This window comes from Pezoporus wallicus, unplaced genomic scaffold (genome assembly GCF_028554395.1).
Source record: "Pezoporus wallicus isolate ANWC-B61680 ecotype Strahan unplaced genomic scaffold, APGP_CSIRO_Pwel_v1 contig_8517, whole genome shotgun sequence".
NCBI classification, from domain to species: domain Eukaryota; kingdom Metazoa; phylum Chordata; class Aves; order Psittaciformes; family Psittacidae; genus Pezoporus; species Pezoporus wallicus.
This window is the reverse complement of record NW_026635263.1, coordinates 1,496,239-1,523,710: the sequence shown is the minus strand read 5'-3', so window position 1 is coordinate 1,523,710 and position 27,472 is coordinate 1,496,239. Positions and strand designations below refer to the sequence as shown.

Genomic DNA, 27,472 nt, shown 5'->3' with positions numbered 1-27,472 from the left:
TTTTAATGGCACTTCTCTTGTAGTTTAATGAAGTGATGAATATAACCCTCCAGCCTTGATACAAAATGGTGTGTATGTGCTTAATAACTGAAAAATGAAAAACTTAGGGGGGTTGGGAGGGGTGTGGAAGTCAAGATTTGTGTGCTTACATGTGAAGAGACTGTGAATAGGCAATTTAGTTTTTCTTTTGGTGCTTTCTTTAAATGAACAGGACTTGAGTAACTGTGAATCTCTCTACTGCAGAAACATGATTAAAGATAACAACGAAATTATTCCACTAATGGGCAAGAAAACAAATCCATCTGGTATTCCCCCTTCAAACCAGCAGGAGAAAAAGCCAACTGAAAGCACTCCCACAAAGAAAAGGTAAGACTAACTCAGTCTAAACCATTAAAACTCCCTGGTTTATCTCCTTTAGTAGATATTGCACTGAAATACCACTAACATCTTTATTCATGCTGTATGTATGAATGAGACACCTGATGAACCCAAAGTGCCTAGAAAAATGTGTATGCTTGTGCTGTTCAGAAGTGGAAAAGTATCCTGGTGATGCAGACATAGGATGTTTTTTACCCTAATGGGACAAATATTTAACCCCTCTCCTAGAGATATCAAGCTCATGCACCTGTCTTTCAAGTTAATGTCTCATATCAGCTGAGCTTTTGGCATCCACTCTATATATCTGTATAAGCTTACAAGAATCTGGTCTAATTATGGTAAGTGTTTCAATAGGAGAGAGTAGAGTGATCAAATGGCAGGTTTTATATAAAAGATGCTGGCCTGAAAAAAGGGAGCATTTCAAACCTAGCCTCACATGGAAATGTGGCAGATTATGGAGCGGTACAGCTGAATTAAAAAATGAGAGTTGGGAGAGCAGGAGGCTTGAAAAATCCTGTCACAGAGAAAAACCTGAATTCACTCAATTTTTCATTATTCTGATTAACAAGATTTCTTCATTTTATTTTATAAAATGTTCACTTTTATTCATAATTTATGCTAGAGAATTAATAAAAGGATTAAGAGTTTGTATTTAATATGAATGGGGAAATATAAGCAATAATTCGTTCCTGATACTGTGGAATTGGAGTTAACTAGGTTACTGTAGAGTGAGGATGATTTTTCATTCATAAGCTTTTCACTCTGTGGCTAATTACTAGCTATTGGGGCACTTTTTGAAACACGGAAGGCCTAGGCAATTGTGGCTGTTCTGACATTTATAATTCTTAATAACCAGAGGAATCACTTTCCAAAGAAATGGTGTCATTAATTATATGAGACCCCCTGTCTGGGTGGCCTAATTTGTCTTTCTGTCATTAAATTCAAATAGAGAAGCTCTTTGGTTGTATTAAAGGGAGGTGAGGTGTCTGAGCAGCTCACAATACAGGGGCATTCCATGGCAGATTGTGGACTTCTAACAAATACTGGCAAACTCTACCCCTCAATTACTGAAGCTTGTATCTCGATTCAGTTTTGTGGCATCAGCAACAGTAACCTTGGGGGCCTTTCCCATCTCTCAACTAAGAGCTCAGGGTGTGGCCCACAACATTCCTATAATATAAGGAGTGATGATCACGTGAATTTTAATGCAGAGGTTTAACGTGTTCTACTAATTATATGTTTCTCTGCTGCTGTACTTCTGTTGCCTCAAAACGCTTCCTTCTACCGTGCCACTAAGCAGCTACTGCACTTCCATGGGCAGCATTTATCGCCTGAAAAAATGTATTGCCAATGTGCACTTTCTCAGAAGACAATAACTTCCCCTTCTTGAAGGTATTTGGGGGGACTAACAGTATAAAATTAAGTACAGGAAAACCAACAGGCAGCCTGGGAGGAGTGTTACCCATGTTGTCAGAGCCTGACTGTGGGCAGTGTTCCTAAGAGTGTGCACCACGGCCACGTAAGCACTTTGGTATTTGTTAGCAATTGTCTACCTGCCTTGCACGGTGGCTTTGTTGTTTTTTTTTCCCCCATGGTATCCCCAGATAACCCATGTGCCACGATAGGGTAGGAATGACAGCCTCCAAAACTGGGCCCACATCACAGCTGCTGTACATCTTTCGGATGCCAAAATCTTCAGCAAAACACACTATTGGGAGAGCAGGAGCTGCTCTCAGACATCAGCTTGTGGCACACCATCCTCTCCTGGTGCTGAGCCAAGGGCTGGTGAAATGCTCCAGCAAAACCTAGAGCTTGGCAATTCTGGCTTTATGGAGGTTCACTGCAGCCTCCAACAGATGTTTGGCTATTAGGACAGCTCTTGCACTTCATGGTGAGGGAATGCAAAAAAAGCAGGATGACACCATTTTTTTTTCACTCCTCCTTAAGTGTCTCTGCCAAATCCAAAGCCCAGTGAAACAACAGTGGTTTGGCACAAAGAACGGCAATGGTCCTGCTTCTGGCTAGGTTTTTCCTGTGCTCTGAAGAGCACCCCTTGCCTAGGTAATATCAGGGACACAGTCTTGCTAACCAAAAGTGGCATTTTACTTGCTTTCTGCTAAGAATACATTCACAGGCACATCTCAAATGTTAAAAAGTCGTTAAGTTTAAACAACTACACACAGTGAATTAACACTTGGATCACCAAATAGTTGAAAAATGTCATGAACTAGGGCCACTGTATCTACTTGAAATAGTATGACCTCAACAGGTTGTGCAGTAGTGTCCTAATAATATATTACATTTTAGCATCAGTATATGTACTTGAATTCAATGGGATTCTTTGGGAAAGACGCAGGTAAAAACAAAAAGAAATCCCCTATGGACTGAACCATAAATAGTAGGGGAACTGGAAACATAGGCCATGTGGGAGTTGCTGCATTCACCACTGGAACTCCTGTTTTTGGTGAATTTAGCCATGTTTTAATGAGATCTAGTAATACCAAGCCATTGATTTTGCCTCTCAACTCTTTAGGCTTTTAAAGGGTGAAATCTTCCTATTCTTCATGTGTTCCCTTTTCTCTGTTGTTTAAAATTTACTTTATTTTTCCTATAAATAGTTAAATGTCATGCACTGAGTGGCAGGATTACACATTCAGTCCTGGATGGTGGAAATGCCTGATGTCATTTAACATATGACCTTTCAAACTTTCTGACTTAATGATTATCACTGCTGATGGGTTTGAAATGCTCCATCCTGATGGCTCCCAGCTGGAGAAACAGGAACTAGAATGCAGTAGGTTAAAAAACATCTCTGTGTGTGTCTGTATGGCTGTTCAAGAAATACCTGGTTTTCACAGAAGTTGGATGCAAGGCTGTTCTAAGGCTGCTGGGGTAACTGCTTAGGCATGTAAGGACCAGGTTGCCATGTGTTCTAAAAATATCTTGGAATCTTTTGCCCATCTGCCAGCATGAAAGTGCTGGGCATAGCGTGGGAGGTTGGGATTCCTCTGATGGAAAATAGGTAAGCTTCTGTTCCAGTGTCTTGTTAGGTATAATGCCAGAAAATAACAAACTGAGCTTGCTTTCTTTACTAATATTTTCTTAAATGCACTCTGTTCTACAGTTCACACTTTTTTCTGGAGATTGATGGTTTTGAAAGCAATGCGACACCAAATAATACATCTCCCCCTGTGTTTTCAAAACCAATGGATTCAAATATTCGTCCATGGTAAGTTATAGATGCATATGCAGTAGTCATACTGCAGTTATATCTACTTTCTTTTCAGCAGCTATTCTTTATTTCTCCTTAGACTTCAGAGCTAAAATTTCACATGGCTTTTTTCAGCTTTTGGTCACTTCAAAGATAGAACTCCATTGGAGGTCCTTTGTTACTAGGTGATTTATCTTTATCTGCTGCTGTCGTTTACACTGAATAAATCAGTCCTCAAATTTGAATAAATTTAAAATTGTTGGTCTTTTTTCTTTTTTATATCTTAACCTTATTTATGGTATGTAAGGTTGAACTCCATGCACCCATTCATGTATTTTCTACTGCATGAAGACCACACCTTATTTTAGCAAACCCTATTCCCTGCTGCGTGCTGACATCCTCTCCCTATTGCTCATTGACAATCAAACAACATGAAAATGCTGAGTTTGAGACATTTAAAGGCAGCCATTCATGGTGAATGGAGAAAAATTATGTCTGGGAAGAATGCACTTAATTTTTTAAAATGTGTGGGGTACTAACAACCAATAGCTATGAATAAGGGGAATATGCATCAAATATAGCGTAAGCCCAGAATGGCCAAATGTTTGTGTGTCTGATGGATGTCTGGTCAGCTTTTTGGGATTAGCTGACAGTCTTATTTTGATTTCAGAGGAGAGGTACCCAGATTTCTTCCTCTCATTCAGACACACAGACCTGCACAAGGCACACATACACTTTGTCACCAGATTCTTCATGGTTCTCTGCAGAGAAGTGATAAACTGAATAAGAATGGACTGAGCTACCAGCTTTATTTCAAAGGGAAGGGAGTATCTGCAGAGAAATGCGGAGTCCTTGTGTTAATATACTTACATCTCTGTTATCAATAGCTAGTAGTTCAGGCTCCCTGAGTTATTAACCTGAGGTAGTTCATCAAATCTAAACCTTCTAGAATATACAAAAATACAAATAAAGAAAACAAATTAATTTTTAAGTCAGATCTGCTTTTAGGGATGTCTGGAAATTATGTACAGCAATTACAAAAATACAAATACCACTGAAATCTGTTAAATTTATTAACTGAATATGTATTTAGGGCCCAGTCCTTGATTTCTTTTAGCTGAAGCTTCCATTCATGTCAGCTGCAAAATGCTCTTGAGTTGCCTACGGTGTACTGCGTAGTAAATCTTTAGGTAAATCACTTTCATTGTGTGCTTGCAATCCATGCACTGTTACTGATTTAGCACTTGGTTTGTGGCAGGTGACAAATTAAGCATGTGAAAAGGAAAGAAAGCTTCCAGCATTTAGGATGATGCATAAAAAGCAACGATCATTTAAAAAAAAAGAACACCAAAAAAAAAACCAAAAACCCTCACAAACCAGGCTGCTTTCATATAATATAATAAAATCCTGTGGGCCTCTTCATCCTTACCACTCACTTTAATATTCACAGGGGAGATGAAATTATGAAGCACAAATTAGACTGATTTCAGGTTTACTGTAGATTCTGCTTTCTAGTATTGACTGATTCTTCATGCAATTTGCCAAAAAAACAGGTCTTCCGGTACCTTCCTATCTTGGCACTTGTTTTTCTGTTTTCTATAGTGCATCTGGAAATGGGGAAGATATGGATTCTCCACAGTCTCTTCAGGATGATGCGACTGAATATAGCCCTAATGTAGACAGCTGTTGGTGAGTAGAGACATAAGTATTTCTTAGTACATTTTCAGAGGATTAAACCTATGATAAAGCAGATATTACCTATTTTTCCTGTCATGCTTTATAAGTAAGGTCATATGTGTGCATACATTTCTGATTCTTGAATAATTAAATTTTGAAATGAAGAACTCTAACTTCAGCTTTTCTCAAATCTCATATATAGTATGAGGATTCTTCATACATAATGTCTGTTTTCCAGATGACAACAAAGGACCTAAGCACCAAATAGAGTTAAGCATGAGCTGGGAGTATTTCTGACTGGGGGAAAAATACTAAATCACTCTTATTCCAGAATAATGTTGTTTAAAAAGTTGTTTAAGAAGATGTGAAGTTAAAAACTATCTTCTGCTGTGAGTGGGATGGGTGTAGCTGGAGTGCAGCATCAGCCAGTGGGTCAGTGGAGTGGATGGATCAGAGAAGCAGAGTATTTCTTAGCCTTTGTGTTAGAAGCATGGATAAACTGGGAAAAGATGCAAAACAAAGTACTTGATAAATGTATATCTTTATTATAAACCTCCTCTTAATAGCCACTTATCTGCAAATAAGCAATCTGCAGAAACATCCTGAGAGATCCATGCCAAGATCTATATATGGAAGCAGGGCAAGTATATGTAGTCTGGGGCAAGTAATTGTATTTCTTTTTACTTCTTATGTAGAAATGAGAATATAGCACAGTAAATTGAATTATCAATTCGATTATTATTTCTTATGATTCAGTGCTAACATATCACAAGGACCTGAGCAGACCAGTGCCCGGAAGAAGTTGAAAAAGTACATATTTCGGGCTGTATCTGAGGGCAATATCGAAGAATTGCAGTGTCTGCTCACCGAGCTGAAGGAGCGATCAAATGCCTGTATGAACATGACTGTGCCAGGTGAGCTGTGGAGTTATCTCGAGAAGGTTGTTAGCTTTTCTGGAATGTGTGGAGTCTGAAACATACATACGTCACATTTCCTATTTCAAAATGAAAGCTTAAGATATTCAATCAGACACCCATTTGCTGCCTCTGAGGCAACACTGGGAAGTATTTATCTCCTCCTTATGATAGGTGGATGATCTATCTGCACTGTATGCCCACAGCCATACCACAGCTAGTCTTTTGCAGCATGAGACTCAAAGCTGGTGTCTCTATCCAAACTGCAGTATAGACAGGGCTTGCAATGTGTCAGCATGGCTGAATGGGCAAAGAACTTAAAGAGTTCTGGGTTTGTCTGGAGTTAGCATAGCAGTGGGATGTCTGAAAGAAAATCCAAGTGCATTGGCTACCTTATTAATTAGTATCACATCTTATACTGCATCATCTCACCAAGTATACATAGTTTGAATACAAAATGAATAGGATGGAGTAATTGTTTGTCAAATAATTTATGTTCATACATCTCTCAGGTCTCACCCCTAATAAACGTAAGATTAGAATTATTTTCCATCCACTTTAAATAATCTCAAAATTCACTCTTGTAGATTATCTGATGAAAAAATTCACAGCTTCAGATACTGGCAAAACTTGTCTGATGAAAGCTCTGCTGAACATCAACCAAAACACAAATGAGATAGTGAATATGCTACTATCCTTTGCAGAAGAAAATGGTATTTTGGAGAGATTTATCAATGCAGCATACACAGAAGAGGCATATAAAGGTATTGCCATCTGGTACCAGTTTCAGGTCTATGGTTAAATATACCATCCATAAAGTAATGTTTTCTTCAAGCATTCTAATGATGGTTTAAACTCCTAAAACAACTTTTATTCATTATCACTGGTGATACCCATTGTGAAACATCATTAATGTTTGATAATGTGCTTAAGAGATTCAATGCTAAATACCCGTGTTTGTTGTTTCAGGCCAGACAGCCCTAAATATTGCTATTGAAAGAAGACAATATGAAATAACTCAGAGCCTAATAGAAAAAGGAGCTGATGTCAATGCTCATGCCCAGGGTATTTTCTTTAATCCCAAACATAAACATGAAGGCTTTTATTTTGGTAAGTGGAAAAGAGATACCTCTGGAAAAGTTAGGAAAGAATACCCAGACAATTTAGACAGTGTGGAACACAGGCAAGTGTGAATCATTACTGTAGCTAAATCTAGAACTTGCATCCCAAGGTATAAAAATGACATAGCGCCTTTTGTAAACTTGCCAGAGTGTGGTGTATTATAAACACTTAGAAATATTTGTAAAGCACTTACCAAAAAATTGCAACTGCTGAATGGCAAATAAAATGTAACACCTTTGATTCTGAAGATTATATCCAAATAATGTTCCATGCAATTTAAGCTTTTCTAAAACATGAGCTAAATTCAATACAATCAATATGTAAATGTACTTGCATATATTAAGATGCTTAACACTGTCACTCTTTTATAATATGATTTGAATGCCTGAAATAAAATATGAACACATCTTGCATTTTATAATTTTGTAGGTGAAACTGCATTGGCATTAGCTGCATGTACCAATCAACCAGACATAATTCAACTGCTAATGGACAATACGAGGACTAATATTACTTCTCAGGATTCCAGAGGAAACAATATCCTCCATGCATTAGTTACTGTGGCAGAGGACTTTAAAACCCAGAATGACTTTGTAATCAGAATGTATGATATGATTTTGTTGAAAAGTAAAGCCAGAAATCTGGAAACTACAAGGAATAAGGAGGGTTTGACACCACTACAACTAGCTGCAAAAACTGGGAAATTAGAGGTGGGTAGTATTTCAGTTGCATCTAAGAGAAATAAAGTATGAGAAAAGAGTCAAGGCCTACTATACTCAGACACTAGTGCTCTTACATGTAGTTTTCCATGCTGGTTATTCTGTATGATGTATCTGTAATATTTGGAGAGCTAATTTTGTTCAAAATACAAGCAAATCCTTCTACTGCAATGTTGCTTCTACCATTCGAGGTTTCCCTCTAACAACCCCTCTAAGTACAAAATGCATGTGCTGTATAAAGAGTCTTTAAAATCCTCCTGTTGTCCAGAAACTCAAATTCTGGACTTATTTTACAGCACTACACTTATATAGTCTTTGAATAATTTTGAGTAATTTCAGAAAACTCACTAGAACTGCTGTTAGGCTGCTGTAGAATTAGGCTCTTGTAGATCAACTGTATTGTGGTAATGAATTGACAATGGGATGATTTAGAAAGTAATTAAGTTAAAGGAAGATATAAATGTGAACACATGGAAAATTGTGCTTTCACCCTATAGGAAAATGTGAAAACGATTTTCTGACAGAAAATCTGGAGGCATTAAAAATACTGTATTAATTTCCTAGAGGTCTGTTATCTGTAACACCACTTGCTGAATAACAGAATTAGAAATACATTGAATTGCGCTGCTCTAGAAAATGTGCTTGTTGAAAGGTGGGAGTTTTGGCAGTATGTGTGTGTGCTTTCTCCTTTCCTGTGAAGAACACATCTGTTTACAAATGATTCCGTTAATGTTTCAGATTCTGAAATACATCCTGAGCAGAGAGATAAGAGATAAGCCTAACAGGAGCCTGTCAAGAAAATTCACAGACTGGGCTTATGGTCCTGTTCAATCTTCTCTTTATGATCTGACAGAACTAGATACCACTGCAGACAATTCAGTATTGGAAATTATAGTCTATAATACAAATATTGGTGTAAGTTACCTATTTCTAAACTGTCTTTCTATTTTCTAACAGTGTACTCATTTCAGATGTCTTAGCCTGTACATTTGACTGAATTACTTAAACAGTAATTATTGTTTCTCTGTGTTTATATTGGGAGAAAGACGTAGATTGTCAGCTGTAAGCAGATATGCCTTCAGATCCTGAAACACATGGGCTAGGTGTTTGGGGAGTTTCTACATTTGAAGTAATAATTTGCCTTGCATAGGAACATAAATATGGTCCAGCTGGTCAGTTATAAACTTTACCCAGCAGGTATGTATTTTAGGCATATAGGAATGTTAGGTTTTCAAAGCCAGAATCTTACAATTGCTAAGTTCAAATACTGCCCAAAGTTTCCATAAGAAGCAAGACCAGAAGTTCACATTACAGTTTTAAGTCAATCATTTTCCAGAGTGGGGCAGGTTATCCCAGCATGAGTTGAAGTTGTCCCACTGTGTCTTGTCAGGATAGAGTCTGACATATACCTTTGCACATAGATGTGTTTCTAGATCTGCAAGGACAGATACGGATTGAAATACACAAAATACATGACTGAAATGATCTCAGTTTCCTTACAGACATCAAGTTTAAATCTTAACTGGTTGGTTGTTTTTTTTCCCCTACAGAACCGTCATGAAATGCTGACTTTGGAGCCTCTGAATTCACTCCTGCGAATGAAATGGAAGAAGTTTGCACGGCACATGTTCTTTATGTCATGCTGGTTTTATTTCCTATACAACGTAACTTTAACGTTGGTTTCCTACCACAGGCCTAATGAAAATGAAGTGAGTAGCTTGTATTGACAGCTACTTAATCTCACCAAATTTTACTGATTTTAAAATACAGTGGTATTTCCTGAATTATATTTAAAATGCTAAATAAACTAAAAGCAGATATCCAAATATCTGGCTGTAGTGAGATCAGGTTCTGTCATACCAGGGAGGAAGAAGATCAGAACAGAGGAGATAATCGCATTTTCATGTTGTGAAAGTGACCTGAAATACAAATACATAATACAAAGACAGGTAGCTAAGTTTCTAAAAGGGTGGAAATGGTATTTTCTTTTTCTTTTAAGAAAGAAACTTCTGCTATTTCAGCTAACACATGTTAGGGGGCTGATTCTGTAAATCCACTATGGAGAAAATTCTCACTGAAAGGGAAGATAATTGTGTATCCAGAGAGCTACATATATGAGGCTTCCTGTTACTTTGCCTTTTATGTTTCAGGTTCAGAACTCAGTCATTCATTTTGGATTTCTCTTGCAGGCTCCACCTTATCCACTAGCTTTAACACGTGGTGTGGGGTGGCTGCAGTTATCGGGACAGGTGATGGTTATGTTAGGAGCAATATTTTTAGCCATAAAAGAGGTAAGACTCATAGCAAAATAGGTAAAGGACTTCCCTAGGTTTATGAATATTCTATGCTGCTGATGATACTGGCGATACGCTTGGAATATCCTTGTATGTAATTTAAGTCTCTGACACAACACATTGCTTGCACAGAATGACCTTGGTTATATATTTGAATAGCTCTGTTGCTCTGTGAAACAAATATGAGGGGGGTTTCCTTTCAAACTCTCAAAACAGAGATCTGATATTTGTATAGCATTGATGTTGTCAAATTACTGGCTTTAAGGACACTGGTGAATTAGAACTTGTAATGGGGGAAAAAAAAAAACAGAATACAATTTTTGACATATACTGTAAGTAATTAAACCCAGTAACTACCAGCTAAATTATGCCAGAGATGACAGAAATGTAAACTTTGAAGATACAGACCCATAAAAGATTTTTAATTTGGGAAGATTTAATGTCTTTATCAGTAGACTAATTTTTTTAGAACACTAACTTAAATTATTTTGAAAACTCAATTTTGAGGCCTGCTTTCTCTTACTGCTGCTTCTGTATTTTATATATCTGTCTATATAGAGTGTAGCCATCTTTCTGCTTAGGCCTTCAGACCTACAGTCAATTCTCTCTGATGCGTGGTTCCACTTTGCGTTGTAAGTCTGTCATGCACGTATTTTATACTATCTATAAAATGCTTATCTATCTCTTGGTTGCAGAGAAAGTAGCAGATGCTCACTTTTTCTCTAGATTATAAGTTTTTAGAGAGATATATGCAATCTTACCAGCAGCTTTTCTGAAGTGCACACTAACAGTTGCATGTCTCAGTAACAGTACTGGGGGCTGATGTGTACGGACTGGATTTTTTCCCAAAGAATAGTACTTTTAGCTTCTCCTGTATCTGTTTACAGCTGTATATACAGAAATGTGTTTAAGAAACCTGGTTAATAAACCAGATATCATTTCACACTCCTTTTGACTCCTTCAGAAAGGGAAAATAGCATAAATCTGGTTCATCTGACTGATGGGAGTATCCCATCAGCTGGGCCTAGATAAAGCACAGATGATTCCGTCTCATTTCTAGCATGTGATTGTAAGATCAATAAAAAGACGTGGCTTAACTCTACCTTTCTTCCTCTTCCTCCAACTACGCTAATACCAATCTTGTGCTGCTGAGAGTCTGGGCTACATCCTGTCACAGCACGTCACACCTACAAGTGTCTTCCTTGTTCACAGAAAATCTGTAATGATTCTAACAATTTGTTAATCTAAAGCTTGAATTAAATGGCTTCAAAAATACTATTAAGAATTCTTAATGTCCTTGTCAGCAAAATCTGCACTGACCAGCTATTTTTGGGAGAATAGTTCACTTAAAAGTAATCTTTAATAATGTAATCCTGTTAATATACTACCTGTACTCACCTTACTGTGTTGTTAAAATATAATGGTAATGTTGATAGGGGAGAATAGAATGCAGGATGAAATTAGAAATTAAGCATAAGGAGAAAAGTCTTGTTTTCATGTTTTTCCATTATGTTGTTGGTTTTGTGCTAGTAATTTCCCTTTTAAATACATGTGTTTGTTTTTTAACAGTTTTATACAAGCTTTGCTTGTGATCTTCTCTGTCTTTTTGTACTTGTTTTCCTACAAAGAACACCTCGTGTGTCTTGTTTTGGCAATGGCCTTGGGATGGGCTAATATGCTTTATTTCACCAGAGGTTTCCAGTCCATGGGTATTTACAGTGTTATGATTCAAAAGGCAAGTTTGTTTTCTTCTACCTATCTTGTTACGATCCTTACTTGGTATGATGCAATCCCAATGCAGCCTATTTGGCAATTTAGATGTATTTTTTTAGTTCAGATTGAAAAGTCTTATTTTCAGTTTATACACATTATTTCAGCAGAATATCCTCTATAACTTCAATGGCAGAAACTAGTTTATATCTTAAAATTAATTAATTAATTAATTAAATACATATGTAATTTGTGGGTTTTTTCCAGCTAATGTAGTTCTATTTAATAGCATCATATGCTGTAATGCCAATTGTACAGAGTTAGTCACCCATGGACAACACACCTGGCTCAGTCATGAGATGAAAAGAATCAGACCTAAATCTTTTCTGGGTTTCTCACTGTGGCTACAACTGCTTTGCTTAGTTGAAAGCAATCTGATGCCTTATTGTGTAGGACACCTGTATCCCTGCAGAATTAATAAGCGTAAAACTAGTACTCAGTTTTCATTTCTAATCAATATTTAATTTATTTTTTAGGTCATCCTGCATGATGTGATCAAATTTTTAGTTGTCTATATCGTTTTTTTGCTGGGATTTGGAGTAGGTAAATATTACTGGAGAAAAGCACTGATGCTCTGTGTGAGTAAAAATTTTAGCATTATTATGAATAAGAACCCTATTGTCATGATGAGAGCTCATGTTGGGGTTTCTTCTGGATATTAAAAAGCCAACTTTAGAGAATTAAACTATCTAGAAACTATATGAACAGATAAGTAATTTGGCTCTTTCTCATTTGCCTGCAATTTCATTTGGATGTGGGCTCTTTCTGCTTCCTGGTAATCCATCTTCTAGCTGCTGCTGTGTATGTTGCTGGGCAGCTCCAGCTTTTTATTATGCAGCGCATTTTGAATTCTTTAGGATAAAATGCCATGTATACATAAAACATTATTGTGATTAAAATCTTTTCCTGCTTTCTTCTCAGCTCTTGCTGCATTGATTGAAACTTGCCAAGATGGCAATGAATGCCATTCCAACAGCAGTCTGGGACCTGTTCTGATGGATCTTTTTAAGCTCACCCTAGGACTGGGTGATCTGGAGATCCAGCAAAATTCAAAGTATCCTGTACTATTTCTTCTGCTCCTTATAACTTATGTTGTGTTGACTTTTGTTCTTCTTTTGAACATGCTGATTGCATTAATGGGAGAAACAGTGGAAGATATTTCTAAAGAGAGTGAGCACATCTGGAAACTTCAGGTTTGTGAATTAGTTTGCTTAGGAAAGTATGGATTTATGGGCTAAAATCTTTTGAGCTATACCTATCGTAACTCAGAATGGGTGAAGTATTAACACTGATAATCCCATCTGCATATGTGTACAAATAATGGAAATAATCAGGGTATCATAATATCTTCAAGACAGTTGTTAATTCTGAAGTTAATCTTATGGCTCAGATTTTCAACCTCATGCACTCACATACCTTTATGACTTTCATTCCCCTTGATACATCACTAGGAAGGTGTGTTCCATTATCTGCCCAGAGATCTGTAACTCAGCATGCTCTGCTCTTGCGGCCCTTGAGTCTGAGCAATGCATGATTTCATTCCAATTCCTCATATCTTATCCCAGCCTGGTCTCTTATCAAGGTTAGACATCTCTGAGTCCCAGGCTGTCATCAATAACAGTCATAATGAGGACTGGAGTTGCTTTGTGGTGGGTGGCATCCACTACAGGTTGTATATATTCCTGTGGCAGGGTGTTGCATTAGGGTGTGTTGGCATTAAACCCTAAACATCAAGCTTAGGGTGAGATTTCTTGATTCTTCTCTGAGTATGCCTTCTGCAGTAGACCTAACTATGGACTGCCTGTTTGCACGTTGCAAACAGCAAGTGGCATTCCATACTGTTTGGTGTTGGAATCGGTATTGGATGGTGGAATGAAATGGTATAATGAAACATGGAGTCTGAAAACTATCTATGCTATGAAGTCAGTCAATTCTGAATATGGTTAACCATACTCATTAATATTTATTGTTAATAGAGAGCCAGAACTATTTTGGAATTTGAAAAATTCTTACCAAAACGTTTGAGGAAAAAATTTCAACTGGGAGAACGGTGTAAAGTGGCTGAAAATGACACCAGGGTGTGTTTAAGGTAAAGCAAAGCTAGAATACTGTGCTATCAGTTCTGCTTTGTATGTTTCTTCAAGGTTATTTCTTCTCAAAATCCTCTTTAAAATACTTCTACATCTCTACCTATTACCCCAAGCGTACAAAAAATCCAATTTGTTGTTCCTTTTTTCATTTGTGACTGATGTTTTAACAAAGGGAATGTGTTCTGGGTTGTGGGGGTTTTTTATGTAGACAATTTTTGGTTAAGAAAACAGATTTTCAACCTCCTATCTTTTTAATGTACAAGTATCAAGTCTGCTTGCAGTAAATGTCGCTGTCATCTCCTTTGAATGTTCACTTCAAAGTGACTATATTTAAATTGATTGCTAACTGATGATTACCATATTAAAGAATGTATTACTATGCTGGTTTATGAAAAATATTAAATATTTAAGGTGAGTTTCCAGACTGTGCTTATAATGTGTGAAATTACAAAGCAGTCATAGTAGTATTCTCATCTTTATATAGTACATAGCACTGCAAAAGTCATTCAGCCTTTTAGTACTAGCAAAGCCAGTGTTGATGGTCAAGAACAACAATCCCAAGAAGGAATAAAGAAATAGAGGGGAAGTGCATCTCTGTAGCTGGATGATAATGCATGCTAATAACACAACTTATATACAATATAAACAGGATAAATGAAGTGAAATGGACCGAGTGGAAAACACATGTTTCATTTATTAATGAAGATCCAGGCCCAACAGGTATTGCAGAATTTTATAACACCGTATTTGTGAAATTGTGTGGTTGGTTTTTGGTTGTTTTTTTTGTTTCTTGGTTTTCGTTTTCTTTTCCTTAGAAGTGCTTTGGTATAGTTTTATACCTTTTAAAATAGAAGCTCTCAGAATCTAGATATTCAAACACACTTTATTGCTAGGAAAACTCACAGCTAACGTGGCATGAGTGTTAAATTATTGGTAAATATTTGAAGAAAGGGTTATTTACAAACTCCTTATTTACATGTTGGTGCCAAAACATGGTGGTTTCACTCTTTCTTTCTTTTTCTCCAAACAGTTGTGCTTGATCTAAATTTTACATTCTGTTATGACATTTGAATGGGATAAGCTCAGACAACTTTTTTTAAGAGAGAGGAAATATTATTTTGAAAAGGTTGTCATAAAGTATATTTATTCCTTTAAATAGTTACACATAGCACTGAAAAATTTGGCAGGATTTCTACTTAACAATCCTATAGTCTGCTGGTTTAACCCTAGAGCATTCATGTTTATGTTTTGTCATACATATTGAATGACAAATAGTGAGTGTTGACCAGGAAATTCAAGATACCCATCTGCTGACAGTGTTGGAAGTGTAATAGAGAAATGACCTAACTTCAAGGTGTCAGATGTCCTTCTGGCAGCAGGCATCAGGATCTGGGAGACTAGTTCTGAAGGCTCTTGAGTCAATTAGCATTTATATTGCTTAGTAGCATGAGCTCAGTAGTAATGAAAAGGGCAGACAGAAAGCCTTCTGTAGAAGATATGGTAGTAAACTGATGACTTACTTTTAAATAAATGCATGTTTTTTAACAAAAAAAAATAGATGTGCAAAACTTTGATCTTGCAGATACAGTTTCTACCATATCCTGGTTTGTTTACAATGCATTTTTTTGCAGATCCAAGCAAAAGTCAAGATAATTCAAGAACTAATAGCAAAACCACCCTGAATACATTTGAAGAAATGGATGATTTGCCTGAAACGTCTGTTTAGTTGTGCTGTGTTTGATATGTGGTCATTTGGAAGGTTAAAAGCATCAGTAGTGGATGCTGAAAGCTTTGTTGATATTTTGGACAGCTGTAACCAGCTGGAACACAGACTTTTAGAGACATGGTCTGATGACCCTAATGCATTTAATCAGGGCAGCTAAACTAAACTCAAATATAGTATTTCACTGGTTCATTTTTGAGCCTCTTGGAAACACTGCTGTCCAAGTTTGCGTGACACTACTCAAACTTGGCTCAAAATGTTTACTTGGATAAAAAAGGTCAAATGTGAGATATTTCTTCCTTTTGTGGAAAATTAAGATCATCATGATCCCGATCTGCTATATTTTGGAATCTCTAGCTCATGAGAAACATCTTGTACACTAAAAGAAAAAAATCTAAGTTCTTGTTGTGGAGCAAAGAAAGGCATTTCAATTCTGAACTCTACTAAATGAAGTATGTTATTCTGGAATAATGATGTTCTGGAGACATTTGAAGCTTTTGTATTGACTGTCAGTGTTATTGGAGGCTTGATTCCACAAGCTGGAGAAAGGCCTCTTCAGGTCTCATTAGCTTTGCCTGGTCTGTTTTCCTGTGTATAATTCCTAGGGTATAACATGGTGTTCACTGCTTTTTATAACCATGTACATATGCCTTCCCATAAAATAGTGGGGCAGAAATGGAATTCATGATGGTGAACATTTCTGAGTTTGTTCAGTCACAAGCTCTTTACTTTTCCTATTTGGCTTTTCCATGGTGTTGCATCTTAATGCATAAAATAAGTTATCATATTGGAAGTTCTTCTTGCTTAAAAGCAAATTAATTTCTTATTTTCCTGAAGTGGCTCAATACAGAAGTCAGTATTTCTTCCCAAAATGAGCAAAATAAGTTAAATGCAATTGCAGACTTCTGAAGTTTTGGGGTTTGGTTATTTTTTTATCCAGAGGACTCTAATGCATTTCTGTAAGAGTTTTTATTTCATTACCTGTCATGACCTAGTTTAGTTTTTACTTTTCTAATTTATGTATGTATATATAAAGAATTTGTTCAATGTACTTTTAAATTTCAATTAATACATTGTGTCTTCAGTGTCATGGGCTTTCATAATATCTACTCTTTTGGTGCCTGTTTTAAAGGTGCTGTTTAGGTAAGACTCAGGTGAATTCTGTTGACATTTGGATGATAATAAGAATTGCATTGGATTCTTACAGCTAAGCCTGTGCGCAAAATGACCCAAAAGACTTTCTTAACACAGAAGAGAGCATGAGGGAACTCTCCAGTGGAAAGGATAGTGCAAAGCTCTTTGCAGGGATGGTGAACGTGGTTCTTGCTACAGAACTGGTCATCTAAAGATGCCACATCCTGTGTTTCCTACCACGTATGGCCTGGATGGATGAGACCAGATTGAAATCTTCAATTCAATTACATTTTTACAGGGCATAGGAATTTGAGAGGAAGGATATCAATAGACCAATATAATATCTGAGCATTGTCTGGCCTTCTCAGTAGGGTATGTGAATATGAGAAGAAAAATTCCTGCGGTCTTGGAATCTTTCATTTTTGCTGGTTAATGTTGCATTGGAACTGCCAACAAAGAGTATCAATTCCCTTATGACTGTGCAGCTCCATTTGAATTCTTTTGAGTGCCAGTTTTTGTACCAAAAAAAATACCTCTTCACATATACTCAGGAACCAGAATAAATTAGCCTGTGCTGTGCTCCCCGTTGCTATGGTTGGAATTGTCACTGGAATCAAGTTGATGTATCTCTGCACTGTGCTGAATTCACACCAAAGGTGTAGCCATAAAACAGGGAAGACACAAAAGAAGTCACTGTGCTGTGCCAATGACCAGGTACAAAAAGTTATTACAAAACTGAGGAAGAAGGGGGGGGTATTTCTAAAAGTCCTCTGCTGAGGAAAACCCCTTTTTCTGGCCACAGAGCCCTGCCATGTCATACACACAGTCTATCTCCAGGCTGTTATCAAAAACCCTGTGAATAATGACTAAAGCAGATAATTCTGTACTTTTTATACAATGTTTATTTAAATTAAACTTGTAATTCAAAAACCATTGTCCCGTGTTTCTGTTTCATTGCCATAGGACATACAGAAAGCAAGGAAAAAATGCTTTAAATTTAGTAGTAAGGAAGATACAATTTGGGGGTCATCCAGACAATGAATCTTTCAGTATATAGGCAATTACTGTATCATTATGCAAAGTTCCTGATGTTTTCTCTAGCCTCAGTTATTTTAAAAACAACTTTAGGAAAGTAATTAAATCCCCATTTTCCTCTCTTTTTCAGCTACTGTGACAGGCTTTCTCTCTACAACTCTAGACCAAATCAGTCTCAAAACTCTGAGAAGTCTCCCCATATGGAATTCTTCCCAATTTCCATTCTGAAATACTCAAGTATGATGTGTGCATTGCTCTTCATTAAAACCTGTGTAATCACCTAACCTTGCCACCTTCACTGAAAACTTTGGGGTTACAACAGTTGGTTAAAATCTGATTTGGCAAACATTATCAGCAGTAGGTAGATTCAGCTGTAAAGTTACAAATCTGTAAAACATCTTTTCTCCATTGCAGTAGAAATTTTCTTGGAAAGCTTCATAGGATAAGCACATCTTTTTCCTGAATTTAAATATTGTTCCAGAATGTTTATAGCTGGTAGATGCCTCCTAAATTAAAACCTTTTTGTCTTTAATGTTAAATCAGAAACAGCTTGAATTAATCTTATAACACTTAAAAATTAAAAGGCTTTAAATGTCATCTAAATATATGCTTTTCAGAAATCATATGTTTTTAGCTTATTTTTATCTTTGTAAGTATAAAAAGAAAAAACAAACCCTAAGGCTTCAACTTCAGTACGGCAGGTGTTAGTCCCACATGCAGATAATAGAAAAGAATTTTGATATACATCCCCTCACTCCATTTCTCTCTCCCTGGCTTTTCCTTTGTCTCATATTTTGTATGTTTACCTAAGGAATTCATTTCAAGGATCACCCCATTTTAAAAACTTGGGTTATTGGAGGCTTCAGGTAATAATGCAGAAATGTAAATATTTTTTATATAACACAGTTCTGTGGATCAGCATCTTTCTATATGACACTGGATGCGACTTTTATAGTCACTAACCAGTATGTGGTAGTGTGTGAACTAATAAACATCATAAAAATATTTATTCTTTGCATCTATAGTGATCTATTAGAACAAGTGACCAGTAGTCATAATTAGCATTATGACAGTATGTTTCATCTTTGAAGTGCTCAGCAATGTTAATTAAATTATGATTAAAAATTAGATTCTGCATTTGTTATTCCACCAGTGACTACTAATCAACACTGGATTTCAGAGAGGAAATCCACTTTTTGCAGGGAAGATCCATGATGAGCTTTTAAGAAGTGCTGTGGTCTAAGGCTGGGGATCTGATGTGTTTTGCAGTGAGTTTAATTTTTACTGTTTTTACAAAAGCTTGTTTCTTTTCGTAATAAGCAGCTTCATTAATAAATGTTGGATAGACTGTACAGTTCTCTTTATATGCAATTACTTCTCCATCAAGAGTCAAAAATAGAGGATCACCATTGTTCAGTGGCTGCCAGTCTTGATCCTTAGAGAAAGAAAATAAATAGGATATATTTATCTTCAAATTTTCATGTATTTCATGTGATTTCTGAGTTTATGCTCATTAATTGTATTCTCTGCAGTTTATGGCAAAAGCATTTAAAAGAATTCCTCTTAATCTTCAATATGTAATTTCAGGTGTCTGTCCCTTTTTCAGGTTTGTATAGAATTCAGTGGTAAAGGTGAATTAAAAGGAAACTGCAGATGCTCACAGTTGGTATCAAACAGACTCTCATTTGAGAATTAAAAATTAATTTATATTTCAGAATTTAAGCTATCCTACTGCCTTTTTCTTTTCAGTTTTAGATTCAAAAGTGACTTTAGTCTCAGTGATTCCCAGGGTATGACCTTAGTGATAGAACTTACTATAGGGAATGTCTAAAGTTTTTTCAATAAATCCATTGTCAATATTGTCACTTTAAATATTTACTATTAAAATATACTACAGTGTAGCAGACGCAACACAGGAATATTTATAAAACATCACAAACAGAAACTATTTTAGAATTTACCTGAAGTTTAGGGTGAATAATAGCAATAACTTCATCATTCTTATTCCTGGGATAATCTACTTTCTCCGTTATTTTAAAAACCTCGATTGTACATGGTGGAAATTCCTTTCCTAGAAAGAATAAATGTAATTTAATGTCAAAAATGAATAACTGCCTGTTAAAAAGAACAAAATATTATTCTCTTTAGAATGGCTCAAATCATTAGGTTGTATCTTGTCAGAGTTTACACCAGCAATTAGCTCTTATCATAAAAATGTCCAGCTCCAGACTTTTTGTCCCCTCAAAGTCAAGTTGCAGAAAGATGGTCCAGTCATGTATTGTAGCATATGAAGCCAGGTCTAAATTTGCTACTGAAATGTGACTTGTCACTTTATCTTTAAAAAGATATATTTCTAGATGAATCAATGAAAGTCCTGTGTTTGGTAGGGCTGTACAACACAGGATGGTATCAGTGGTATTTATCTTTACCATTCCATCGCAATAATGGAGATTCTAACACACACAATTAGATTCATTTCCTTCTACTTCCAAAAAAAGCCCACTGACAAAATGGACTCTAAAAGAATTTTAAACACCTATTTTTGTCAGTATTTTTAGGTGGTACACAGATAGAACAGAATCTTACAGAATTTATTGACTTTAATTTTAGATAACATTGCACAGAAGGTGTGTAAATTAAACCCCTCTTTCTTAGTATTAATTTCTCTATGTTCTCCATGACCATACTGTACAACTAGCTGGTATTTCAGATTCTCAAATCATCTGTAAGATTAAGATCAAGTAAACTTACTGAATCTTTAGAAAAAGGAAATAGCCTTAAAGCTACCCAGAGGAGCTATACAGGAATTCTGACTTTCTGAGGCCACACAGATGGCCTTGAGTACAGTCCTTTCCCCCTTTTCCCTGTTTAAAATATTGTAGCCTACCCTATTTTTCAAATTTGCAATAGTGCACTGATACAATACAGAGGCTGTATTTTCTTGTTACTTACTCTACCTTCATTAAAAAGTTGCACAAAATCAAGGCCATGTTTTACAATCTTCCTCATTTTGTCCAAAATATCAGCTCTAACAACACCTTGTGGCTGGGGACCCACCTCCACACCTGTTTGCAGATGAAGGAGATTATTAATATAGCCATAATACATCACATGCTTAGATTACACAGCATAAACAGATGTCTGATTGGGTCTATGGCTTATATTTAAGAGGAACTGTAAAATACAGTTACAAGATTTTTCAGGCAAGCAGAAAATTTGGCTCACAGACAGGATCAGTTTAAAGAACCATATGTACATTTTGGAGTGTCGTACTAGGGTCAGAGAAAGGGTCACTACATATATTTGTTTCTCTTATCCTTTTCCTAATCCTAGCTTTCCATGCTGCATTTTAGAGAACTCGTTGTTTAACATGAAAAGCAAGCTAATGATTTTCTTTCTATGGTTATGATTCCATAAATGAAAAAGTTAACCATTTCCATGCAGAACATCATCTCCCCCTTCCTTTATCATATCTTCTCTTTTCCCCTTCTCAACTGACAGAGTTTCAGCCAAGGCTTATTTAGAGGACGTAAACATTTATCTTCTGAAGCTTCTTCCTTATCCTCATATATCATGAGTATTTTCAGCAAACAGTGAGTTAACTGAGTTTAAGCATTTCCATCTGGCTTCTGTATTTTGTAAGCCAAGTATAAATCAGAACTCTTCAAGAGAAGAGATAATCAGAGACATTTGACTCAGTAAATATATTGTCAAACAAACACCTACTGGTGATCAGAACACTCTGTGTAGTGAAATTAACACATCTGGAAGCCGGCATATTTTAAAATACTTCATGGTTGGTTAAAATAGTCTTTATTTTTCATATTTACCAACAGGATGTTTTGCTACAGATCGAGTTGTTGCGTATTTCAAGCTAGGATGTTCAATCAGCAAAACAGGACAGTGTTCTGGAGCCAAAGCGTTCTGTGGAGATTGTTTAAAAATGTCTTTGTTATGCAAATATTTTAAAATGTTGTGCCACAAAAGATTACTGATGCAGAAGTGATTTACACAATGTCTTCAATATGTTGCCTTTATTTCATGGCCCTCAAAGAAGTAGGACATCTTTAGAAAATGTACAAAGCTGTATTTGTTTCTCTCCTTTCCATTAACTCCTGCCAGCCATGCTCCACTGAATTTTGCTGTCTCCTAATATAACTGAATACAGTTCTAGTCTTAACTTGCTAACAGGAAGGAAACTACCCATCAGTGTTCCAGAACTTATAATCAGAATACTGCAAAACAGATTTCAAGTATTTTTGTGTTAGACCTAGATTCTCTTACAGGGACGTGGATTGTGAATTAAGCCTTATTGCAACCTTTTTTTGATAGAGAAACTTATTTCAGGCCTCTTTCCTGATCACTGCCTACCATTGCTCTTCATATAATTTTAGTCATAAGCTTTCTATATCTTCAAATATTTTATAAACATTTAAATGGGATACATATAATAAGGAAAAAAAAATCAAATGTGAAAATAACTTGTTTCTAAGGAAAAGAAAAAAAAGCCTAACCTTGATCTCATAAGTCACTGTTGAGGTCAATCAGATTACACTTATGGCAGCACTTCGCAAACCTCCCTCTACCAATACTTATCAGCTTCAGGAACCACAGAATCAAACAGCTTCTAAAGACATATTGCTATTACTATAACTACTGATGAAAGGAACATTTGTCATTACTTACATCCATTACTTTTTACATGTCTTTATTTCATAAAATTAATGTTTAGCTATTTAGCGTGTGTGACCAAAATTTATCCAAGTTCCTGACAGATCAGTGTGAAAACAGATTAAATTACATTCATTTTCATAGGTGTTACCTCTTTTCCTATCAGTCTTACTATCACTCATTTTAATACATGAAGATTATGAGTTCAAATCTTTATTACCTGACATTATAATCAAAATATTAATTATCTCTGATTAAAAGATCAGCCTAGGAGTGATTAAATATTTTAAAGTTTTGCAGAATAAAAAGTAGTATATTTAAAGAAACTACGAAATAATATATAGTAATACAACATTACAACTAATAATCTATTTTTATAGTTCATTTAAATTAATTTTACCTTGATATAATGCAACATTTGAATTGTAAAGTCATCCCTGGAGTTTTCAAGAATAAGGGTACCACCCATGTTAGAAGTGGTGTTGTGAAGGTCAAAAATAAGGTCATACGCATCATCACTACCTTTGGGACCAAATATATGATTGATTTCCTGAGCCCTTCTCACTTCATATGGAATATCTTCCACCACTGGCCTGCTGTTAATATCAGTACAAAGAAATTAGTAAACTCATTCCATGGCTTTACAGTCAACAGCATATGCATACCCTTTCTTTAATTCCATTAACTGACTGGAGTTGAAATCACCGATTTTGTTAGCAAACTGTTAAAACTTTGTGCTTGAAAAAAGCAAGTATGATTTTTAAACAGGTCTTACTATTCCGTACCTTGTGTAGAAGGATAAAAAGATTTTTTAATCTGATTTTAGCTGGAGCCTATATTCTTCTCACTTATTTACATTTAAAAATTTCCCCCTATGCATCAAAATAGTTCAAAACTTATCAACAACTTAAATCACTTCCATGACTGGATTCAGCTCCTACTGCAGATGGTATTCTGATAACAGTCCCTGCCCTTTTGCCTGGACATCACTCACAAGGTCTTTTGTAATTTCATTTCTTGTCTTCTCACATTCTGATCAGACTTTTACAGTGTATTGTTTTGAGCCCTCCTGACCCTCAAAAGTCATAGACGATTTTGCTACTTCAAATCTATTCCTCTAGTTTTAATAAGTGTCATCTCAGCTGATTATGTCTGCACTACACTTCAAAAACATGGTCTTTGCCTAAGGAAAGCTCTGGGATCTGCTTCTTGTCTGTATAAGGGCTTTAGAGGAAACTGATGTACGACACAAATTTTTTACATAAGCCACTCGAGCTCCTTTTTGTATTTTTATGATTCTATATATCACATAATCTACCTTTATATTCTTTAGTTCTGTCTTTGAAATTCAAGGTTTCTTCATAGAAGACTGTTAAATTAATACTTCTTATCAAACTCAATAGGACTTCCACCATTGCTATCAGTAGTATCAGGATTTCACTCTCCTTTTTCTTATTTTGTAAAACCATTTGCAATCTTGAAGAGTCTACACTTAAAGGGATCAGGTGAAGGTATTCCAAACAGTTAATAGTGTTGTAATAGGACTGGGCAACTTCATATGATTCAATGAGGACAACCTGCAGATGTCTTAATCTGCTGTTTTTTCAAGTGTTCTATGTTCAAAGCAGCTGAAAACAAACAAGCTCATTTTTTATATAAATATGTTTGTCCTAAGTAAGCAGTTAAAAGAATGACCTCAACTCTTACATGTTAACTCTTTATGTTAAAAAGTCTGTTTATCTTCTATATAGTAACAACAAAACTCTAAGATGAAAAGCTAGATGAAAAGACATGCAGAGTAAGAATAACCGTGCTTACAAAGTAAGTGATATATGTTTCTTTCAGTAATATTCACCTTTACCAGTAAGACCTTTCTGAAATGTGATTACCTGTTTAGCATGTAACTATACCAAGCATAAGGATTTTTATATAGCAAAGTACACCTATGGAATAGATGTCTCAAAAGCTGAGAAACATAAAATCCCATTATAAATGTAAAATCAATTACTATCTTACATAATTATAGATTTAATTTCTTCTAAAATAATGAGTCAGTTAAAATATTGAGACTTTTTGGCTATCATTTTGACATAGAATATATAATTTCTAACTTGGTTGACTGCAAGTTTTTATCTATCTTTCACTGTATATAACTGAAAGTAAATACACTTCCCCAATTTGTATGCCATTTTTTCAGATACTCAGATGTCTAACTTTAAATTGCTTTTATCTGTTTTCTGAATACAATTATATTTGCAGGAAAATGAGCTCCAAAGCTGAATTGAACAAGAAGATGTGAGAAATAATGACTTTGCAACTCAGAACAGCAATACTTAAGTTTACACAAATACAACTAATCCAGCACTAATTTAAAATGCTTTATTTGAGACTATATGTGGGTTTAGACTCATTCTACTAGCAAGAAGTTTAAAATTAATCTGTTAACACTCACACAATTTGTTCTTTTTGGGTTAAAGGTCAGTAATTTCAGTTATGTGACTGCACAGTTAAAATAGTAGTGGAACTTGTGTTAACATTTTAATCTGGAAAGGAAGCTCCTTACAGTTTTAAAGAACAGAAAAGTAAAACAACAGAAAGGACAACTATTCTTACCCAAGATTATCAGAGTCAAAAACACGGTTCAGATCACAGTCAATGTATCTAATACACTTCTTCACAGCTCTTGGGTTGGTAAGAAATGGTTTCACTTCCATTCCTGTTCTTTGAATCTCAGCTCCATTCTCTTGCCAGTGCTTGACCAGAAATACCCCTGATAACTCATTGCCATGAGTTCCCCCGAAGATAGCAACCCGTTTTACCGGAGGTTTACAAACAACAGAAGAGGAAGTCATGCTTTTCAGCAGCTCTAAGAAGTGCTGAAAGCAAAACAGAAAATAAAGTAAAACTTTTGTCTCAAAAGAAAGAAAAACAACCCAAAACCACACCTGTTTTTTTAATAGCGAATTCTTTAAGCCTGTTTAGGTCAGATGTGAATGAAAGTGAATTAACATTTCTCTAAGAGTTTTTGACTCCCGTTGCGAGGCGGGGAGTTGCTAACCCAGCACTCCTCCCTCTCCAGAAGCCCTCCCCTTCATTTACCATATTTAGTTAATGGTACTGTTACACAGTTCAAAAGTTAACTTCTCCTGGCAATCGCTATTAATATATGATATATAGGTAAATCTTGTATGAATGACAGTATGAAAAGACCTTTTTAATGTAAACTTTAATAATGCACTTAAATATCTCTGACATTTTTGCATTGCAAACTAGGTGTAACAAGTATACTCATGCATGTTTGAAGTTACATAAACATTACAGCATGCGAGGGCAGAATTATTTAAAGAGCAAAACCAGTAAAATGAGATTCATATCTTGGCTCTAGATCAGCACTTAATGCTGAAACATCAAGTACTTTCACCTAAAAAAACAAGAACAGCTGAGTTCCTCAAAGCATGTTGTTGCTTGTATAACCTTTTTTGTTTTATAATATCTGAAGAACAGTGATTAGAGGAACACTAGCTGAAATTAAAGTGCAATTTATCCACAACTGACTGCCCTAATATTCCTGGCTCTAGTTCTATCTTGCAATCTGCTAACACAGACCTCTAACACATTGAAACAACTCTGCCAGTGACGACCCTTCCAACTCCTGCAAACTCTTACGAAAAAGGAAACAGATACAGACCACAATGGCACAATAGTCATGTCACACCTCCCCCCCCCCCCAAAAAAAAAACAAAACAAAACAAACCTGAGTCAAAAACTGGACTTCTTCTAGTTCCAAAAGCATTCAGACAGGTTTCTGAAACTCAAGCCAAAGAGCAGCCATAACTTCCATTGTGAGGATCAAAACATTCAGAGTAAGAGGGCTTAATAACAGAAAATAAGCGTTTTGCTGCTGTGACAGAAGTATTTGCAACTAGCATCTGGCACATGATACAAATATAAAAAAATCCACTTTGCAAGGGAAGGAAAAATGTTTATTGAACAATTCCTTTTTACTAAGATTATACTCCAGTGACCGAGAGAGTATTTGGCTAGTGCCTGGGAGAGGCTTTCTAATGCAGGCTGATAGACGGTAGGTCTACGAACAGAAAGCTAAATATGGGACTTACCTAGACAAGTTCTGCCAGGAGTATTATTTCCTACAGAAGTTGCCCTCTATGTTTCAGCCTGTGCACACAGATTTGCTGAACCTTACAGCAAGCTCATACAGAGAGGCTGTTTACTTAGACACTCAACTGTGTTATTCCTGTACTTAGAAGCTGTCAGGTACATAATTTTAGTAAGTAATCTATTAAACAAAGCAGTAAAGTTGCATTTTACAGCACTGGACAGTCTGTTCTGTCCTTTGACCTCAGTCTCTTTAGTGGTGGTGCCAAAATGGCTATTTACACGCTGCCTGAAAAAATGACTCACGCTCTGAATCTCGGTTTGCAGAGTTTAAACACCACAGCAGTTTGAAGAGCAAACGGCAAAACACAGACACACAGTGCTGGTACGTGTAGCTTTTATTGCTGGTGGTACTGTAGCGGTTATAATTCCTTGCAAAATGCTGAGTGAAATGCAGAGATTGCCTGTGCACTTACCTCATTGAACATGCAAGAAGTTTGTCTCCTAAGAAGAGATTTCCTAGGACAGATACAGTGTATTTCCAAACGTGAGTTTAGGAACTAAAGCCATGGAGGCTTCTTTTATACCCTTCTAAAGAGTTTTTAACTCCTGGTCTCC

The 27,472-nt window shown here is 36.0% G+C and overlaps 2 protein-coding genes across 2 annotated transcripts; one reads left to right on the top strand and one right to left on the bottom strand.

Annotated features, from left to right (window-relative positions):
* Positions 1 to 12: 12 nt before the first annotated feature.
* TRPV3 (transient receptor potential cation channel subfamily V member 3) lies at positions 13 to 17,962 on the top strand. Its single transcript, XM_057416202.1, has 17 exons — positions 13 to 366; positions 3,503 to 3,607; positions 5,192 to 5,278; positions 6,023 to 6,180; positions 6,768 to 6,944; positions 7,150 to 7,290; positions 7,732 to 8,012; positions 8,760 to 8,936; positions 9,572 to 9,730; positions 10,211 to 10,312; positions 10,874 to 10,947; positions 11,885 to 12,050; positions 12,562 to 12,628; positions 13,007 to 13,278; positions 14,062 to 14,174; positions 14,825 to 14,895; positions 15,807 to 17,962. The coding sequence occupies exons 1-17, from the start codon at positions 248 to 250 to the stop codon at positions 15,899 to 15,901; spliced, it is 2,364 nt and encodes a 787-aa protein (XP_057272185.1). The 5' UTR covers positions 13 to 247; the 3' UTR covers positions 15,902 to 17,962.
* On the bottom strand, positions 17,912 to 27,445 carry ASPA (aspartoacylase). The gene is made up of 7 exons (XM_057416188.1): positions 27,331 to 27,445; positions 25,352 to 25,614; positions 23,139 to 23,334; positions 21,898 to 21,991; positions 21,025 to 21,132; positions 20,029 to 20,138; positions 17,912 to 19,502 (listed from the first exon to the last, which is right to left on the bottom strand). The coding sequence occupies exons 1-7, from the start codon at positions 27,340 to 27,342 to the stop codon at positions 19,290 to 19,292; spliced, it is 996 nt and encodes a 331-aa protein (XP_057272171.1). The 5' UTR covers positions 27,343 to 27,445; the 3' UTR covers positions 17,912 to 19,289.
* Between the last annotated feature and the right edge of the window lie 27 nt (positions 27,446 to 27,472).

Bases quoted from the DNA above. Each gene is read 5' to 3' on its own strand.
- TRPV3 (XM_057416202.1), top strand. From the start codon at position 248: ATGATTAAAGATAACAACGAAATTATTCCACTAATGGGCAAGAAAACA. The intron at 367-3,502 runs GTAAGACTAACT...TCTGTTCTACAG, and splicing joins AGCACTCCCACAAAGAAAAG to TTCACACTTTTTTCTGGAGA. The intron at 3,608-5,191 runs GTAAGTTATAGA...TGTTTTCTATAG, and splicing joins GATTCAAATATTCGTCCATG to TGCATCTGGAAATGGGGAAG.
- ASPA (XM_057416188.1), bottom strand. The intron at 21,133-21,897 runs GTAAATATGAAA...ATCTGCAAACAG, and splicing joins TGTAGCAAAACATCCTGTTG to GTGTGGAGGTGGGTCCCCAG. The intron at 19,503-20,028 runs GTAAATTCTAAA...TCTTTCTCTAAG, and splicing joins TTATTCACCCTAAACTTCAG to GATCAAGACTGGCAGCCACT.